At 40.9% G+C, this 17052-nt stretch overlaps 1 protein-coding gene across 3 annotated transcripts in view; it reads left to right on the top strand.

Moving 5' to 3' along the window:
- Positions 1 to 344: 344 nt before the first annotated feature.
- GRIA4 (glutamate receptor, ionotropic, AMPA 4) overlaps positions 345 to 17052 on the top strand; it is a 238332-nt gene continuing 221624 nt past the window's right edge. For all 3 annotated transcript variants that reach the window (XM_010562112.1, XM_010562113.1, XM_010562114.1), the window contains exons 1-2: positions 345 to 511; positions 1652 to 1810. In XM_010562112.1, the coding sequence (XP_010560414.1) occupies positions 424 to 511; positions 1652 to 1810 (247 nt within the window). In that variant the 5' untranslated portion in view covers positions 345 to 423. The remainder of the gene's footprint in view (positions 512 to 1651; positions 1811 to 17052) is intronic.

The following is a 17052-nucleotide window of genomic DNA, read 5'->3' as shown; positions in this document are numbered from 1 at the left end:
CGCACGGCGCATGTCCGCCCGCGCCGCGCCGCGCCGCCACTAGACGCTCCCCCCGCCGCCAAACTCACCACCATCTTCTGCATGTGCAACATTTGCAGCCGGACAGAAACCGCTCCCCGGCGATGGAGACTGCGGGAAAAATTCGGCGCGGCGGGACGGCTTGCTGAAGCGGCAGCGGCAACCGGGAGAGAGGCAGAGCGCGAGCGGGAGAGAATAGCAAACAAATACTAAAACAAAAAAAAAAACTAAACAAAAGAAAAAAAAAGAAAAAGAAAGGAAGAAACCTCTCTTTTTCTCCCCCTTCCTTTTATTTTTTTTTTTTTAATTCTTGATTTTGTTCGTAGCCACCTCGTCCTCAATGCCTCTCTGAGCAGCATCTAGCGAGCGAGCGGGAGAAGGCGAGACAGAGAGGCAAAAGAGAAGATGAGGATAATTTGCAGACAGCTTGTCTTGTTGTTTTCTGGCTTTTGGGGACTAGCAATGGGAGCTTTTCCTAGCAGCGTGCAAATAGGTAAGCGCTGCATTGGGCTGCGTGCGTGGGTCCGGGGGTTCAGTCCTTTGCAAAGTGAGTTGGAAAGGAGGCTCGGAAGGCAGTTTGCAGATTTCTCCTCCGCCACTCAGCCCCTTTCCCTGCCTTCACGAAAAATCCGCGTGTACTTGTGTGCGTGTGCCGCCGTGTGTACGTGTAGAAATATTCCCGTGCGTGCGCTCGTGTGCGGTGGGGAGGATGCTTGTCTTTTGCAGAACTCGTTCCAGCTCCGGGGCGCGCAGCATCGGCAGGGGAGGAAGGGGCTGGGGGCTGATGCCCCGGTGCTGCCTCGGCCCCCTCCGGCCCCCCCCGCCTCTGCCTGCCTCCCGGAGGGATCGCGAGTTCTGGGCACCGGAGGTTGCGGTAGCCGGCAGGGGTGGGGGATGAAAGGCGACGGTGCCCTTCTTTCGCTTCTCGTAGTTGGAAAGTTTAGGATTTTGTAGGTCTCGCCCCGTAGTCCCCCGTGCCCCATCCTCACCCCTTTCCCGTCGCCTCCCGCTTCCCTCCTTTCGGAGGTGTTTCGGATGGGACGCAGCTATCTGAATTCTTTCCAGCTCAGCTCCATCACTGCATCATTTCTCGCGGACTTGTGAAGATGCTGCTAATACGGCTGAGCTGCTCCCTTCCTGCACATGGCTGCAGAGGAGCAAAGTTCATTATATTCCTGTTCAGTGCAGATTATCCTACACTGAGTTGGTATTTTCTTTTTTTTTTTAATCCAGAAAGCATCATTCCCCTTAATCAGCCTGCCACTTAATGTAAGAGGCTGTTGAGTAGCTGATTTACCAGTGTGTTCAGTATCAGGGAGATGGAGGCTAAACACTTTAAAAGGTCACTGTAATCATGACAAATCTGAGTATTTACGTATGAAAGGCTGGAAACTGAGAAGTCAGAAAAGAAGCATGAATGCATCAGGGAGGTTAAAATCGATCGAGGACAGTGATTTAAAGGCAGCGGTTGTGATTACGAATATGATTAGTTCCTTATCCATTAAAGTCTTAGGACTTGCCTTTCTGTGCAGCTTTGGGAGAGGCAGTTGCTTGGTGTTGCAAGATAGTAAGTAGCTTGCAAATAATTCACCCTGCTTCCTTTGCTTTTTGCTTTTTTTCTGTTTTTTTGTAGGTGGTCTCTTCATCAGGAACACAGATCAGGAATATACTGCTTTTCGATTAGCAATTTTTCTTCATAACACCAGCCCCAATGCATCTGAAGCACCTTTTAATTTGGTTCCTCATGTAGACAACATTGAAACAGCTAACAGCTTTGCTGTAACAAATGCCTGTAAGTAAACATGCCATTGATCTGACCACCTTACGGGTAAATTGCAGTGGAAATAACAGGAAACCACATCATTATCTTGCATTGCAAATACATCAGTAAGTCTGTCTTCAGCATAGATACCCTTTGCAGAAGAGCAAAAGGGGCAGCAATCCTTGTTAGTTTCTAACTGGAGCAAAATCCCCTCTCCTGCCTTCTGCTGACTAACCTGATGTGACATTTACTTTAGTGTTATTACTGTAGTTTCTTGCTTCCCGGTTTCTATGGAGATGAATTTTGTTGTTGTAAAGAAAAATTATGAATGTCTCGATCAGTCTGTGAACCCCACAGTTACTCTTGTTTGCTTTTGCTTGTGGCATGCCTTGAGTGTATTTGAAAATATACGATAATATTTGTGCTCATAAATGCTTTTCTAATGGCTGGAAAGGAGACAGGAAAGCAGTAGTGTGCAGGATAATATATCTGAGTTGGTTGACGCTGCAGTTGATCTGGTGATGTCACTTGAGGCAGCCCTGCTCTTACATTCTAGGTTGTAAATGTCTCTTATAATCTCGTAATGCATACATCCTGTGGATATGTCTCTATGCATCCATACATTGGTGCCAAATCAAGTTAGTATCTGATCTACTTGATTTCACAGACCACCTCAACTGGAACAAATATTCTCTTCCTACTATATATTTTATACACACACACACATGCGCACACACAGATGCACATACACCATGAGAGGAAAGCAGAAAAAGAAATGCCCTTACCAAATGCGGTAACATTTACTTTTTTTTTTTAAAAAGCAGAATATAATTAGCTGAACTTCCAACATTTAGATCACCTCAGGGTCTTTAGCCTTGGTTTAAACACATGCTGAATACCGCTTTATCTCTGAAAGTGGCAAAGCATTATTTCTATTTATCTTCAGGCTTATAAAAAGGAATTCATGTTATTATGTAAGACAGCAGGATATAGTGTGGCAAAACTGAAGACTGTAGTAGCATTACTACTTTGATGTCCATATTTCAGGATTCTGTAGGTTTTCCTCTGTGGCCTTTAAGTTTTTGAATCCCTCCTCTTCATTCAAGAGTGAATTGCCTCTGGAAGTAGATGCCCTAAGCAACATTGCTGAGCGAGTTTAAAATAGAAACATACTGGAGGAGGTCTTACTGTTCATTGTGCCCTTAAAATAAGTACTACGTTTCTTTCTACTTTCTCACAGCCATCTCTGTGACACTTTTTAATATGTAAACATACAATGTGCTGTGCAGTTCTCATGTATAATTTATTGAATAATTGCTAAATGTATTTCTAAATTTATATTTAGTCGTTGGTACTCCCAAGTTTCAGATGACCTTGCCACCTTATTTAACCGGAAAAGCTGCTAAGCTGCTAAAATGGCTCTATTCATTTTATGCAGGAAAGATTGATGTCCCATTGAGTGTGAATTCTATATTAAGCAATGTATTAGTTGTGTTTAGCATGAAAATCAATATCAGATTCCATAAGAAGAAAACATTTCAAAAGGTGCTTTGAAACTGGAAGGAATCAGATTTATACAGGTGTAGTTCATTGAGAAAATATTACAATGCATGTCAACTTTTGCAGGCACTGATTATACATTCCATGAAGACAAATGACAGTAGCTTTCTTAAACTTTCATTTTTGGTAAAAGAGGAGGGGACCACCACAATTTTTATATATTGAAACCAGTAATTTTCATTGAAGTAAATTATTTCAGATTCTACCTATGCATCCAGCTCTACCAAACAATTTCCGAGGCTATTGTTACTTTTTGGATTAAGGGTATTGCACAGTATTTCCATTGGAACTTTAGTGAATTAATTCTGATTTGCATAAATTTAAAATTGTCTAAAATTGAACGACTTCTTTGTGTGAGACTTAACACCATAGATTCAAAAAGGGTTTGCCCAAAACTTTCCTCGTTTAGACTATTCACAGCAGATTATTCTCTCTCATTCCAACCACCTTAGATTATGTTTACCTTGGATTCTTTCAACTGAGGAAAACCTGTCCCCTTATATTTGCTGTCATTTATAGAAATAGTGATTCATAACCTGATCCTTTTTTTTTTTTTTAACTGAACACAGTTTGAGTTCCAAAGAGTTTAATGACTCAGAGATGATGAATCTTTACAGTATGGGGGGAGGCAGAGAAAGAGGAGGAAAGTAAATGTGTATGTTTATGTGTGTGTATGCTCATATTGTATGTGTCTGTATTAAATAGGTGTAATCCTACAGGCCTTATTTAGGTCTGTACTTCCCACTTAAACCAACATGCATTTTTATGTTAGTCCAAGTTTGTATTTATTTCACATTTTGCAGTCTTGTGCCAATAATCCAACTGCTGCTTCTTTTTTTAAACCTTTTAATACTGAAGAATATTTTTTAAACAACAAGTCTAATGAAACATAGGCAAACTGACTGACAACTGAATGAACATATCGCATGTCCCTTAAGCTAAATATGAGCAGAATCCTGCAAAAATCAATTGTCTGATAGCTGGAGGACACCGGCTTCCATGTGATTGAATTTGCTGGCTTGACAGAGGCTTCTAAAGCGCAGATGTGTGAGATTTTCTAACCTAATTAAAGAACCCCGACCATCAGCTCTGAATTAAGTGATTTCATGGCAATATGAAATGATAACTCTTTGCTGAACCGCTGTGAAACAGCGGCTTTGGATCTTGCTATTTGTGTAGAAATTACTCGGCGCACACGTCCCCGAATATAGAGTACAAAAGCCTTAGAGCTGCTGGACTGAAATGAATATTCATGTGAGTTCAAGCATAAAACTCTGAGACATGACCATTTACCTCTATTTCTGTTTCCATTTGCTGCAGAGGTTACTTGTGAAGATTCAGGGCCTGGCCCTTTGCATGTGTTAGGGACAGTAAACAGACTATTTCAAAGGATTATGGATAGCGTGTTAGCAGGTAACTCGCATTGGAGAAACTTGAATAGTTTTTCTTTTCTCTAGATAAAAACATATATCCAAACGTTCACCCAGGAGTACTTTTGGACCTGCAATAATTTTGCATATTCAGTTTAATATCTAACTTCTAATGGTTATTTTACACATTTTTGTTTTCTTTAAACAGGCGCAGAACATTAGTATTTTTCTTCTCAGTCATGAATGCATGCAAAACAGGTTGCTTAAGCAGATAGACTTTGTTGCAAGTTTGCAAAATTGATCTGATCTATATCAGTTTGGAGATAGTCCTTTCTTTCCCCTTCCCATTGCGTGTTTTATTTAAACTCTGTTCATTTCTTTTGCACTACATACATTATTCAGAGAATCTCTCTTACTGACAGAGCGAGCTGAAATTATTGCAAAACATGAATAGTACAAGATTCTTACTCATCAGAACACAATACACCAGAGCTGAAACATTTGACTATTGGCATACATTGGTTTGCACATTATAAGCAGGAAATTTTGCTTGTGATTGGAAATCTACCTTCAGCTTGATTTCAGATGTTGGAGCAATGCATTGATTTTTGGAGAGGATTGTATATGTTTATTCTTTAGCTGAATGCAAAATAATTTTCTCCACTCCATGCACCATCTATATTACTTTAGTATATCTCAGAAACGCAGTCAACATTAAACCTGCTTGCATACTTTTGAGAGGCAGCTCTATAATTTTACAAAGAGCTGTTTGCCTTCCAGCTCTTGTCTTGTGGTTGAGAATTTTTCTGTTGAAGTTTCAAAAATCCTTGATGTATAACCACTCTTGCAGTTCATGTACAGGATTAGGCTAAATGGGGAAGAAAAGAGATCGATTCAAGTCTTCCATCAATGTTTCATCGTAAAAGTAAAGCGTTTCCTTTTGAGTCTGTTCGACTTCATGTGTATTCCGAGATGAATATACTCCTACTAAGTGTAATTTGTGGTAAATCGGACACTCCTCTTGTTTCATCTTGTACACAATTCAGTTCTTAGCAGATTTTAATCCCTGAAGGTACAAACCCCCCCAAATGTAACTTTGTTTATTATGTGCCACATGGATCAGAAGAAGAAAAGCCCACTGGAATTAAAAATTTCGTATCTTGGAATAACTTCCCTCAAAGAGTTAGTCTCTTTGACTTTTATGCCCTCTGGACTCATGCAAGGTTGATGACCTGAAACTGGAGGGCCTGATTTTGCCTCACCAGCGTGAATGCAGTTTCTGGGTGAGATCCACTGAGGTCGGGGTCAGCCCTGAGGACAGATGGGAACCTCCCTCGTCACCCAGCCCTCTCTGTGGGTCTGTCTCTGGGCTTGTGCTTGCTAGTGAGGGGAGAGGCAATGTCATTTTCGAGTTAACTTTTCTGCTGAGATATCCCAAAGCTAAGGACATAGACTCAAATGTAGTGTTGCCTTTATATTATGACTGTCGTCTTACTTACAGCAGTTTCAGCTTTGATTTGCTAAGCTGCATCATAATGGGATTTTCATTAAATTTCATTATTAATTCTGCTTTATAATTACAACTCAATTTAGCAATAGGAGTGTAACCTTAGTTTAATAATCAGTGTCATTTAAAACCATGGTGTTCTTTATTTAAAAAGTGAGGTTTCTTACAGCTGAATGGTATTTTGCTATCAAGAGCAGTACAGTATTCCCAAGGATGCAGTTTGGAGTATATTGAGAGTCACCATAAAGGCATACCATACGGTCAGGTTTGAACTGCAAAAGCAAATAGTGTGCCAGTTGGCTAGAAAAATGGAACTGGATTAAATCGTACCCTTCTAAAATAGGATTGATTACAAAAACCCATTTCAAGTTAGTGTTTTTCTTTAATACATGGAGTTTATCTCAAGCTAGACCCCAATTATTGAAAACAGTTTCTTTAAAAATTTCTATTATTAGCACTTGCTGATGGAATCAAAGAATATATGTGTACTTGGGTGTCATTTGCCAAAAGGATTCTGTATATTTTTAAGATATAAGAAGATCTATATTCAAAGAGTTTCATAGCTCTAAATGTGATCCTTGTAAATAGCTGTACAGCCGAGAGAAAATCAACCATCAATAGCTCCAATCCATCAGAGTCTGGATTTAATTTTCAGGGTTATTGTTGGGAAAATAAATGATGGGCCTTTGCTGAAATACAGTCAGAGTTCTTCAGTGAAAATTCAGATCATGCATTTCCCTGGCATGAAATAAGACTTTTGACCTAGCATGTTACTGGACTGGCTAAAACTGTAAACTCGAAAGCTTTGTAATAGGCTACAGAAATAATTTCATCTTCATTTCAGAGGATTAATAACAAAGATTGTGTTCCTTCATTCCTCCTGCAGAAGCCAACGCAGTGCAGTACTTCTCGTGCAGGACAAAGCACTTCAACAAGTAAATTAAATTGATTAACTTCAGCTTTATCATTGTAATCTAAGTTTGTATGCTAGTCAAAATAGTTTATGCATTTCATTTTTAGGTCTTGATTGTTTTGAGACTTGCTTGTTCATGAGAGAAGAAGCCGTCTGCTTTGATTTCTTGACGATTTTAGATCCTACTATGAATTGTGCAAATTCAGATTGCAAACAGTTGAAATTCTTTGGATTTAAACATGTTGGACCAAATAATCCTTTCTCATAGTTCTTATTCCTTAATATATGACTGATTTAAAGGGGATGAAATCTGTGCTAGTGTGTAAGTGAAGAACTCCGTATGATTGCACCACTGTAATTAAAAGGAAAATTTGGCTTCCTCTCTGGATTTCCTTTCCTCTGGGTAGTTGGCTTGAGGCAAAAATTTTGGACTAGTACAGCACCGAGTCTACTTCTGCAACTTAGATGGGCATACCTATACTGAAGTTATGTGCTGGGACAGAAAGTCAAACTAGATAATTTATTCCTGTGTAAATCAAGAATTGTTCTTCTGAACTGGGAAAATGAATTTCCTCAAGAGTACCTGATCACAGTGTCTTGTTTGGACATTTTGGTGTTGCTTTAGTTTTAACCATTTTCTCAGAAGTTTTATTATCTTCCTCTATCTAGTTAGAGTTCTTACACAACTTTTTTAATTTTATTTTTTTATTTTAAAAATCTTAATGGCTTTTAAAAATGCTGATATGGATTCATTTGTTTGTCAGTGCAATTATGGGTTGAGTACTCTTAAAAATTCTATATCAGTGATGTCTGTTTTCAGGCACCCAAGTTCTAATACAGAGGCTGTCTTACATTTTGGCACTCAGAAATGTTCTAGTATTTTCCAGAGTACTCAGCAGCACCTGCCTTCCCAATGGTAACTGCTTACTACTGAGCACTTGGAAAATCTGTCCTTATCTGTGTGATAACGCATGGGTCAACTATCTTGCCTCAATAGTGTTACTTCCTTGTGAGGACTTTGTTTCTTCCCTGTTCTTTTTCCCATGAAGCGTCTGCCTGACTTGTTCAAATAATTGCAGCTGTTTGTTGGGTTTCTGGTTCCTTATGGTAAGAAGATGGAACCAGGGTTTCACATACCCATCACCTTTGTCTTGGCAAGGCACTGTAAAGTCCCAGCCCATCCTTCCTGTTCAAGAGGTTCATCAGAAGCTGATTACAGATGAGCTTTATGTTGGACTCAAGGGGGAATACCTGGGTACTAATTAACACGCTTCTGTTCTTGCTGGGTTTTGGCCAGCTATATTAACATTAACAAATTCTGTTTCAAATATTTGCCCTTGTCCTGCAGTTTTTTCCCCAGGCAGAGCTGTCTGTGACTTAAATAGGGGCTCTACCTGAGCAGGGATTGCAGACTGGAACCCATTATAAAGAAGGAATAGTAGGAATCAGCTTTTTTGCAAGGTGAACAGGTTCTCATTCTTTCATCTCATGGCTCGAATTTTTAAAAGTATTAAATCGCTTAAGTCCTGTTATTTTTTTTTTAAAAGTCTGTTTAGAAATTGGACCCCTGGTACATAATTGCCTGTTTTAAAAGAATGTCATTTGGTCTACTGTTTTCTTGTGTTCTACAGGCTATTTTGATGTTGTATTTGTATGTAACCATTGCTCCTGAAAATGCAGTCTTGTGCAGTACCTTTCTGTATTCTAAAGTCATGGATGACATGAGCATGACTGCAGGGTTTTTTTCTGTAAATACAAATAGAGCACAAGAGAAACAAAAAGCACGTACACTTTTCACCAGCTTATTTATTAGATTCTTTGCAGGGAAAGGCTTTAAACACATTTGAAGACTGATAGTAAAATATATCAGCTTTTCACTATTCATAATAGTTCCTCTGTTTCTCACTTGCAGACTCTCTGTGGGGTAGATTCTGCGCCGTTTCTGCATGCACAGTCTTACAGCTGCTTTTATGGTGTATTTATGTAGTACTCTCTTAAACCCATAAATGTGAATTTCATTTTTATTTGGATATCATCTTTTCATACAATTCAGGTATGCCCAATGAATAGTCATCAAATAGGTGTTTTAGGAAAGTTCATAGGTAGTGAGAGTTAATTGCTGAAGAGAATTGAGAGTTTTACACTTTGTTGGCCTCAGTTTTCAAATCCATTTCTAAATGGATATGGAATTTACATTTTCACATTGTGGTGCAAAAGGTGTTGCATATGTTAATATTAAAAATTATGATACAAAATAATTAGGAATCGTTGTGCAAAATATTCTGGTTTTGTTAATTTCTTTCACAGTTACGTGTCATGCTTCATTTCTTTTTGTTAAAGATTTCACTGATACCGCATAGCTTTTTTTTTTTCAATGTCAGGGTCAGATCTGTTTCTTAAGTGGGTAAAATTACTTGTGTAATACATATTCAAAGTAGGGACAGGGGAAAGAGGGGAAATTCTTGTAGAGCAAAGAGAGGACAAAATGTAGCGTATTATTTGTCCACAGAAGCTTACTGTTCTACTTTAATATTCCTGATGTACAGTAGCAGTATTTCATGCTACTAGTTAATGTGAGATATGGGTCTGGATGGTGCTGTGTTCAGGTCTGGAAGACATTATTGAGTATAAGTGAAAAACACTTTATCAAGCACAGATACATTCATGTAAAATTCAGCAGTAAAAAGCTATAATATTTTCAAAAAAGTGCATGCACATCAGTATACTTAGCCCCTTGCTTCCTCACCTAAGCTGATGGGGGAAGAAGGAACAAGACTTTACAGACCCACAGTCTCAGGAGAGTTGTGTAGGACCTCGTATTAGTGATTTCCTCCAGGTTTTCTGTGTGGATCTGTCCTGGAGAGGCTTGCTAATAAAGGCCTCCAGCCTTGGTCTTTTCCATCCATTTAAACTGAGAAGAGTGTTTAAGAATGGACTTTTCAAAAACGCTGCAGCTGGGAGGATAATTTCCTTTGAAAATCAATAGTCATGTGCTCTTGGCTGACTCGGGAGTTTTTCTCACTTCTCCTCCAAGTAGAAAGCACAAGCCAGGTAAAAAGCTGGCTCTTGGAGCTGTTTGCACACCCTGTTAATGCTGTCTCTGCATCTAGCTGTTTGTGTGGCCTCCAGTTGAGAGCTGGTCAGGGATTTTTCTTTCTCGGGTCCTTTTTTTTTAAATCAGTGTCCTTGTTCAGTGCTTCTCTTGGGTAGTGAAAGCAAGAGGGTAATACTGTAAGTGATACATTATTATATGGGTAAGAGTTGGAGTTGCTGTCTGGAGGCACAAGCAAATGTTCAAGGAAAAGAGCATAAGAGGATGTTGGTGTATTGGGAGGACATACATCTGCATGTGTTGCAGGATTACATATGCCCCATGAAAGTGTGTGGCTGGCAGGTCAGAAGTAGTGCCATATGGAAGTGATCCAAGTTACAAGTCCTTACAGATGATACAGAAAAGATGTGAAAGCAGTCTGGGGGATGAAATGTTGTCTGATGGCTATGAGCATCAGTGCTTCAAAGAAGAAAAGGTAAAGGTCACCAAAATAAATGGGAGAGCAGATAGCATGCAATAGTGTTCACAGATTATTGTGTTCTGAAGCTAGATGGGACCATTTTGATCACCCAGTCTGACCAACACAATGCTAGTCAGCCGGCCTCAATTAATTTCTTTATCCAACACATAATTTTTTTTCCCAAATAAATCCAGTGTTGAATTAAAGACTGAAAGAATCACAGATAAATTGTTGTGTTATCAACACATCATTTGGACATATCACACACTGTCTTTATCTATGTTGAATGTAGGAGTCATACAGAGTAGGCAAGCAGAAAAAAAATTGCCTACTGGGTTTGCTACTGGTCTTTAATTTAGAGAGATACCATAATGATCATGATTTACATCCAGTCATCACAGTTGTGCAGCTCCCAGAGCCCGCTGAGGTTTGTTCTGGCTGGTTGGTACTGTGTCTTCCCTGCACAGAGGGGCAGGGTGGGACACCCTTCGTAGCAAGGCTTATGCCATGGCAAGACGTGCAAGGACTTACTGGGGCCTTTTTCAAGTTGGCTTGAAAAATACTTCCAGTGGACACAAATGGTGGTTTTTTTCCCTGTCCTAAGAAAGAACATGTCCTAACCCCACAGCAGGGAGTATGGCTTGAAGCAATAGTAATATAAGCTTGGTAAATATGTTCAAAGACCACTAAGTATGTTTTTGCTAACAAATGTACGCTAATCCCCGTTGTTTGTATTCACAGACTGGTCTGCCTACAAATACAACTTAATGGTCATGTATGTTACACATACTTCACTTTCTATGAGCCACAGAGAATGTGAATCTATTACCGCTTTCACCTGGAGGGTTTGGGCTGTTAGCTTAAGATACCAAGAGTTAGGAATTTAGCTTTGGAAGTCCCTGGTTTCATCTGCTTTGGGTGTCGGAGGAGATGGCAGCCTGAGCACAAACATGATGATGAATGAGTTTTAATGCACAGGAATATCTGCATAAAGCAAAAGCCTGAATAAAGGAATACAAGAAGTGCTCCCATAGCTGTCTTTGATGATCTGTTGTGCTATTCTGAATAGCAAACATACATGGAAAGAGGAAAAAAAGGACAAACCTTTTATTTCCTTACACCGTAAGTCATTAAAACAGGGAGAAATAGTAACACAGGACCTCAGCAATTAATTATGGTATACTAATAGCTGTACTTGCAGCATCCGGTTTACTACTCCGTCTGTTAAATGGTTTGCTTAAATGATTTATTGTACAGTTATTATTAAAATCAGCTGGAAAATGACAAGGTATTCTTAGATAACTAACTCAGAAAAAGAACGGGCACAGTTAACGCAAATGCATGTGTGCAGTGTATAATTGGTGAGATTTGTCCAGGCGTTGTGTGCAATGATTTGGAGCCCAGGCAGGAGGTGGGTCTGCCCCGGTTCTTTGGGGACCCTTGCAGACTCAGAAGTGACAGACTGCCTGGAGTAAGGGGTTGAACGAGTTTGAGACCTTGCACCTGAAGTTGGTGTTTGCCTTCCATTCACCCTCAGCTGGGTGGGAGCAGGGGTTCAAGCTGCAGCAGGAGCTGTGTATTTATGAAACAGCATTATTCAATGTTGGGCAAGGAGGTTTCTGAGAGCGGAGGAAGGACTGATGTGCAGCACTGCTTGCTGCCTGGGGAGCTCTCTGCTTCTGAAAGTGGAGGAGGAAGGTGTGGCTGGTGCTTGTGAAGTAGGGATTATAGCTGGTGTGAGCTGACGTGACTTTGGAAAACTTCATGGTGGATATGTGGTTGTGCTAAGCTGAAAACCTAGTACGGAGGGGGAAGCAATGATGAGTCCACGTGTCCAGTGGAGTACAGTAGGAGTTAATAGACATGGAAGAGTGTAAGGCTAAAAAATACTGTTCAAAGAGACAGAGGGATAATACTGTTTTCTGCCATCAGCCATCCTTCTCTCCCTCGCTGCTTTTACTGTTACATGACCCAGCTTTTCATGACAAAATGGGAACAGTCTGCAAGAAGCACCACCAGTGGAAGCAGTTTATACGGTGAGCTCTGCACCGCTGGGGAAGTGCTGCTGTGCTGGAGGCAGCAGCCAGCATCCCAGGGGCTGGGTCACCCATCCCTTTCCTGCCCCACACCTAGGGACAGGCTGCTGCGGCTTCTGGGTTCGGCACATGTTATTAGCTCCTGTAACGTATTGATTACAAATAGCCATCAGCTTAACTACTGCAGGGAAAGGACAGAAAGGGACAGAGTATAAAACACTTGTTTCTTGGTTACGAACAGAGAAGAAATTACATCCTTATACAACCTCAGAAAAACTGTGTCTGTTTCCATCTCTGTCTTCCTTCTCCCTGCCTGCCTTAGACTCCATCATGGTCAATACCTTAATATTTTAACGGAGTGAATGGAAGGAGGGAGTGGTGGTGGTGTACCACAAAAGACAGTTTATACAGATGAATTGGATTGCTTTCTTCCATTCTTCTCTGGGTCTCTGACAGATGTTGAAGGACTCCTGTATTTTTATTTCCTGATGAAAGCCCAGAAAGCCCATCATTCTTTCAGTTACTGTTTATGATGGGAATCTTTTGCACTTCAGTACAGCTGGCAGGCACCAGAGCTTCACACCTTAATCACATTTTCTTTGTCAACCTTTCACGTACTATGCTAAATGGGAGACTAGCAGAAAATCCTTTGAGCAATTACAATAATAGGATAATAATAATTATTGCAGTTCCTTGCACTTATATAGTCTCTGTGAGATTAAAATGAGATCCAGCATAACATTACCCCTTTGAAAAGGTGTGGATATCCCCTGCCAGTGGCATCACCTTGACAAACTGCTCTCCATGGCCTCAGCTTCTTGTTCCCTTATCTTTGGTATGGTCAGGCAGGGCTGTACCGCCACCTTCCTATTCACGTCTGTGAGCACGACTGCACAAATAGTCATGAAAGAGAATGCGAATGAGGGGAATCAGCAGCATGAAGAAGGGGTTTTTTTTCTGTGTGTGGCTATAAAAGACAGGAGAACTTTAAAGGGTAAAGTCTCTCCAGTTCAGAGAGAGTGTGCTTACATGAGGCATCTCCTTTCTTGACTGCACATCATGTAGATCTTAGGAGCATTAGTGAGAGTTAAATGTGTGCAACCAAAAATGTAACACACAGGTGTAGCTTTAAGCCTGTTGGTTTCTAAAGATGTGCATTAAGATAATGCACTACCTTCCTGTCTGGTTCTGTCTGTGAAAGTATTGTCTGCAAATTGTTGGATTATTGGTACAGTAAGTTAGCAGTTTCTATCTACTGAAATAAAATCCTTTGGGGCCTTTTCCTGGCCCCCCAAAAGTGCTCCACTCATAATTAAAATTACAAAGTTCAACATGAATCTTTCAAAATGGTGTACCTATTGTTAGTGCTGTGATGTTGATAAGTTCTTTAAGGATGTGTGTGACCATAATAAGCTGGTGCCATAGTTTTTTCACTGAGACAAAAATAGCAAAGTGATTTAAAATCCTAGGGGTTTTGGGGTTTTTTTGGTGGTACAGCCTGTAACTTTCCACGTTAGGAATACAGAACAACTCCAGCTTGTAGTGGGAGCCTGCCCCTTTTTCTCACCTCTCTCAGTAGATCGAAAGAGAGATGGAAGCATCCAAAACCTAAGACAGGACTGCAGCAGACTATCTCCCTGCATCTGTGGCACAGGTGACTGAAAAAGCTGTGTTTGTCACCTCAATTCATGTGACTGTACTGATGCTTGACTTCAAGAGAGCAAATAATGGCTCAGACTTCCTAAAATCCAGCATGTGCCACGATTTTGGCTCATTGTACAGCCAGTTGTAACCCACAGTAGACCTCCATGGAGGGCAGCCTGGATGTGGCCATTCCCAGTATCGCACTGGCTGAAATGCCTTCATTGGCAGCCAGCCATTCCTCATTGTACGAGCAGGCAAACGTCAGAGCTTACGCTGTAATCCTTCTCACTCTCTTCTGCGGTCATCTTGACCAAACAGAAGATGTTTTGGTCCCTGATGTCTGTTTGGTCCCAAAGGACTGCAGCAGAGGTTTGCTGAAGTATCTTATGTTTCTGCCACTCCTGTGTCTACCCTGGTAGTTCCATCTGCATTTGGCTATGCCAAGGACATGAAGAGAGCAGAAGAGACAATGACTGGCAACCCTGCCCTTCCTGGGGCCTTTTCCTCCTGCACCTACACCCCACGCAAGAAAGCCCCTGCCCAGGAAGGGCACTGATCTCTGCTCCCTTTTGCCAAGTGAGCAAAACCACGCAGGGAGCAAAACAAGGGTGGGACTTGCATTCTTCTCCTCCAGAGCCTCCTGTACATATATATGACTTATGTCTGGCTCTCTCTCGCACATCTCTGCAAGAGAATTTGAGCAACAGTTTAATTTTTGGAGCTCAAACTGTTTGTTTTCTTAGGATTGTTGCTTGTGTCTCAAATTATGCACTTGGTTGACAGCGTTTGTTACCAGGAAAGGAGGTTTGGGATGCTAGGGATGGGTCACTGAGGCTACACTACAGCATTTTGGGATGGTGTCTTAGGTTGAGCTGCAGAGGCAGACACATGTAAAAACATCTTATTTAGTTTCTTCCATGTGTATGTAGAGAAAGCTTTACAAAATACTTAAATACCTTTAAACTCTCTATTTTGGCTTTAATTAGACAACTGTAAACATTTAGGAGATGCTTTCCAGGAAGAGACATTAAGAGACTTAATGTATCGCACACCCTGGCAGGGCAAATCCCAATACTCCATTGGAAGCATGGATGGGAGTTAATTTACTTGGATGAAGTTGTTGCTCATTTCTGGTTGAAACTGTTGCTCAGAAGTCTGTGTAAATGTGCATAGCTAACAGCTGTCCTGTACGCGCCTTTTTATACTTCTTTCAGCTAATTCAATGATCGCAATACTAAATCTAGCACTCGGACAGCTTTTGGATTTATGACAGTCCCTGAAGGACTTTGACTTACAGTTATTCATATAGGTAGTTTTTAAAATTTATGACAGAAATAATAACTCTGCGATAATATTCATCCTATTGCTTATTTAGAGCACTGGGTGTGAGAATGAAAAAAAGAGCAGCTGGAAATTCCCAGGGCAAAGCTTTGGCTCAATGCTCTGCTCTCCCTCACAGGGAGTGGAAGCCAGAGACATTTCAGAGACTTCAGACAATTTTCAGAATTTGCAGAGATGTAAAACCAAAGTGAAATTTGTCCCAGAGCAGCAACTAGTATTTTAGGTGCTCTGCTTACCTCTTTCCACTTAACTATTGTTTTCCGCTATTTGGGGATGTGCACATGCACTGTAGAAGCATTTATCAAGTCATCCCTGTCCCACTTCACATCCTCACAGCATGGCAGTGATCTTTAGCGGTTTGTTATGCCCCTCTTGCTGCTCTGTCATTGTCCGTGGTATTGCCCAGAGCATGCTCTGGATCTCAAGAGGTTACAGCAGATCTCTTGGGTCTAAGCAGTAATGAGGGCATCCTGGAAAAATGAGAACGGGCAGCTGGAGATGAGCGGAGTCAAGTCTCAGTGAACCACCTTCTCCCTTCCCTCTCGGGCCATCACATCCACGAAGCATTATGAAAGGAACCTGTCAACAGCACTGTTTGATCGGAATTGATATCAGGGATGATTTATATGTATGTATGCTTTTGGTCATACCTGCCATCTGTGTTTTCCATGTTCCTATGAATATCTGTTGGAAGTGTGATGTCTTCTGGTACCCAGCAATGGGGAGACGGACATGGAGCACAAGTGGGCCAGGAGGTACAGTATTTCCTGGGAAGGAATAGGAAATGAAATCCAGGTTTCTTCTGCACTCCTTAGGGAGGGCCTTTCCTCAGGCTGAGGTAATGTTTTCACTGACACAATGTGAAAGTTAAGTATTTTTATCTTAAGGACTAAGAAGTTAACTCTGATGTAAACCTATGACACCAAAGCTTTCTCATGAGAGGAAAGGCAGCTGTAGTCAATGGCTTTTGTTTTAATTTGTGACTAAGGCAATCTTTAGTCAAATGGACAAACTGTGACCTGAAGGAAAGCCCTTCTGTAGTGGGGACAGGAAATATCTTTAAATTAGTGTCCTTCTAACATCCATGTCTTTGTAGGAAGAGAGATAGTGATATGATCAGGTGTGAGCAAGACGAATAGCTTTTGGATATGCTTGGGATGATGGCTTTGCTTTGTTGTTGGGTTTTTTTTTGTTGTTTGTTTTGTTTTATCTCACATTCAAAACCAAGAACAAAGAATCTCCTGTACAAATCTTAATACATCTTAAAAAAAAATTAAAACTCCAAAGTGGGTGAACGTGGGCAAAGCTGGTACTTTCCATTTCAGCGAGGCACACTGGGGTGGGTGTTGTGTTGGATTAATGCTGTTTCACGGGTCATTAACCTGCAGA

The sequence above is a fragment of the Haliaeetus leucocephalus genome, unplaced genomic scaffold (genome assembly GCF_000737465.1).
Source record: "Haliaeetus leucocephalus isolate CR32 unplaced genomic scaffold, Haliaeetus_leucocephalus-4.0 Scaffold155, whole genome shotgun sequence".
Classification (NCBI taxonomy): Eukaryota; Metazoa; Chordata; class Aves; order Accipitriformes; family Accipitridae; genus Haliaeetus; species Haliaeetus leucocephalus.
This window is presented reverse-complemented; position numbering and strand designations above follow the sequence as displayed.